Source organism: Andrographis paniculata, unplaced genomic scaffold (assembly GCF_009805555.1).
Source record: "Andrographis paniculata isolate CXL003 unplaced genomic scaffold, ASM980555v1 Contig71END, whole genome shotgun sequence".
Taxonomy (NCBI): domain Eukaryota; kingdom Viridiplantae; phylum Streptophyta; class Magnoliopsida; order Lamiales; family Acanthaceae; genus Andrographis; species Andrographis paniculata.
In genome coordinates this window covers 2,011,220-2,013,289 of record NW_026137608.1, presented here as the reverse complement: position 1 = coordinate 2,013,289, position 2,070 = coordinate 2,011,220, and the positions used below count along the sequence as shown (strand labels likewise).

General features: G+C 41.6%; 1 protein-coding gene across 1 annotated transcript; it reads left to right on the top strand.

The window, feature by feature from the left end:
• The first annotated feature begins 476 nt into the window (after positions 1-476).
• LOC127264678 (protein GL2-INTERACTING REPRESSOR 1-like) lies at positions 477-1,857 on the top strand. The gene is made up of 2 exons (XM_051294174.1): positions 477-706; positions 820-1,857. The coding sequence occupies exon 2, from the start codon at positions 915-917 to the stop codon at positions 1,251-1,253; it is 339 nt and encodes a 112-aa protein (XP_051150131.1). The 5' UTR covers positions 477-706; positions 820-914; the 3' UTR covers positions 1,254-1,857.
• The last annotated feature ends 213 nt before the right edge of the window (positions 1,858-2,070 follow it).

Here is a 2,070-nt window from a genome sequence, read left to right as displayed (position 1 = left end):
TATGCATGAAAATGGAACAGAGATACATATATACATACACATAATATTTGTATTATATTAAAGTATATCATTTGTTGTTATATTTGTAGCACAAGGTGTGCTATTCAGCACAGTGCTGAATTTTAAATTCTTTAATATAATATAAATACAGCACATGACTTAACAACATACATTATAATTATGAACTAACGGTACATACTTTTATTACAAACAACGCATACTTTATAGCGATACGATGCGTAGACATTGGCAATGAATGACGGCCTTCCTTACTTGTTTCTTTCCTTGGTGCAGTTAAGTGTGTGAAATTGCGATGTATGTATTTATAATAATACAGATTTATTTACTACAAACTAATTTCCTGTTTCTGCAACCTATCTTGGGATTTTTTCCTACAATGAATACATTTCCTGCCCCTTAATAATTTACTTTCTTGAACCATTCCTCATATTCAATTCTATTCCAATTCAATTCACCTCTCTCCACCACCTCTCACCATATGATTTAATTAAGCTTTAAAGCAATCCCATCCCACTTTCTCTCTCTCTCTCCTCTTCATTCCGGCTATATATATCATAGTCCGGTCCTCATCATCAATCTCTAAACCCAATATCTTCTTCTTCTTCTTCAGCTACAAGTGGTGGCGCCACCGCCGTCGCCAATTCGACCACAAACCCACCTTAGTATCATCTTCGTTTCTTAAAAGGTATCCATCCTTCTAACTTACTATCTGTTTCTTGATCAAGGTTGTGTTTATTGGAAGAAATTATATATATATATTCTTGATTTGGTAAACCCTGGGTTTGTTTATTCATTCAGGGAGAGAAGCAAAAGTGAGGTGGGGTTGCATCCATCAGGCAGGCAAGGTTTTGTTCAATCGTCGATTACCATTTATATATAAATAAAGATATATCATGAGTGAGAGGAACGGACCTAAGCTGGAGCTGAAGCTGAATTTGTCACCGCCGAGGCGCCATCCGGCTTCGCCGAGCCGATCGGTGACGGTGTCGCCGCCGAGCTCGTGCGTGTCGATGGAGCTGCAAGAGGAGAGGTACTCGTCGAGCCCGGAGACAACGTCGTCCATGATGCTGGTGGGGTGTCCCAGGTGCTTCATGTACGTCATGCTCTCCGAAGAGGATCCCAGGTGCCCCAAGTGCAAAAGCACCGTCCTGCTAGACGTCATCCCCGACGCCGCGCCGCCGCCGCCGCCCGCCGCCGCCGCTCCCACTGCCCGCAAGACAAGAAAGCGCTAGACAGACCCAAGCAGAATCCTCTACCAACAAATTTCTAGTAATATATATATATATATATATATGTATGTAAGTGGCACTATTGGAGCTCCATTTTTAAACCAGCATTCGGACAATCCAAAAAGAAGAAGAGTGGAGCCTCAATAGTGCTACCTTCTTCTTCTTCTTCTTATTATTATTATTTTTCTTTCGACTTTTCTAAGCAAGTTAAGCTAAGCATAGGAATTGGATCTGGTCTGGTCTGGTCTGGTATAGCTGCAGGCAGCGATGTCGGCGGGTGCAGATTTGTGCTTTCTTTAGCAGAAAATCAACTATGTTCTATCCTCCCTCCCTCCCTGTGCCCCCAAATTTTCTACTAAGATATAAATCTCCTGTCCCTGGCCCCGGCCCCCTTAATTAGCTGATAATACGATTTGAATTTCTTGAATTCAATTCCATCTTGCAACGCAACTTCCACAGCAGCCTCCACAAAATCGAACATTCCTTGTCAACGCAGAAGAAGGAATTGAAGAGCAAAATCCATTAGCTAATAAAAATATCACAAGATTTCCATTCGAGGTTTGACAGGAAATATGGGCAAGTCCTGGCCTGGTGGACACAAATTAATTTCACACTTGTATGTACATTGGTAGCATAGGTTTTTTATTTTATTTTATTTTTGTCTGGACCCACTAGCAGCTAGCTAGGTGCATATGGCAGCCCTCAACCCCACTCCACATTCCTAAAAACATGCCCACTTTGCTCTGCATGTTTCACCAAGGATGGGAGAATAAACCACACACCACACCACACCAACATACATAATCTAATTTGTCAAACC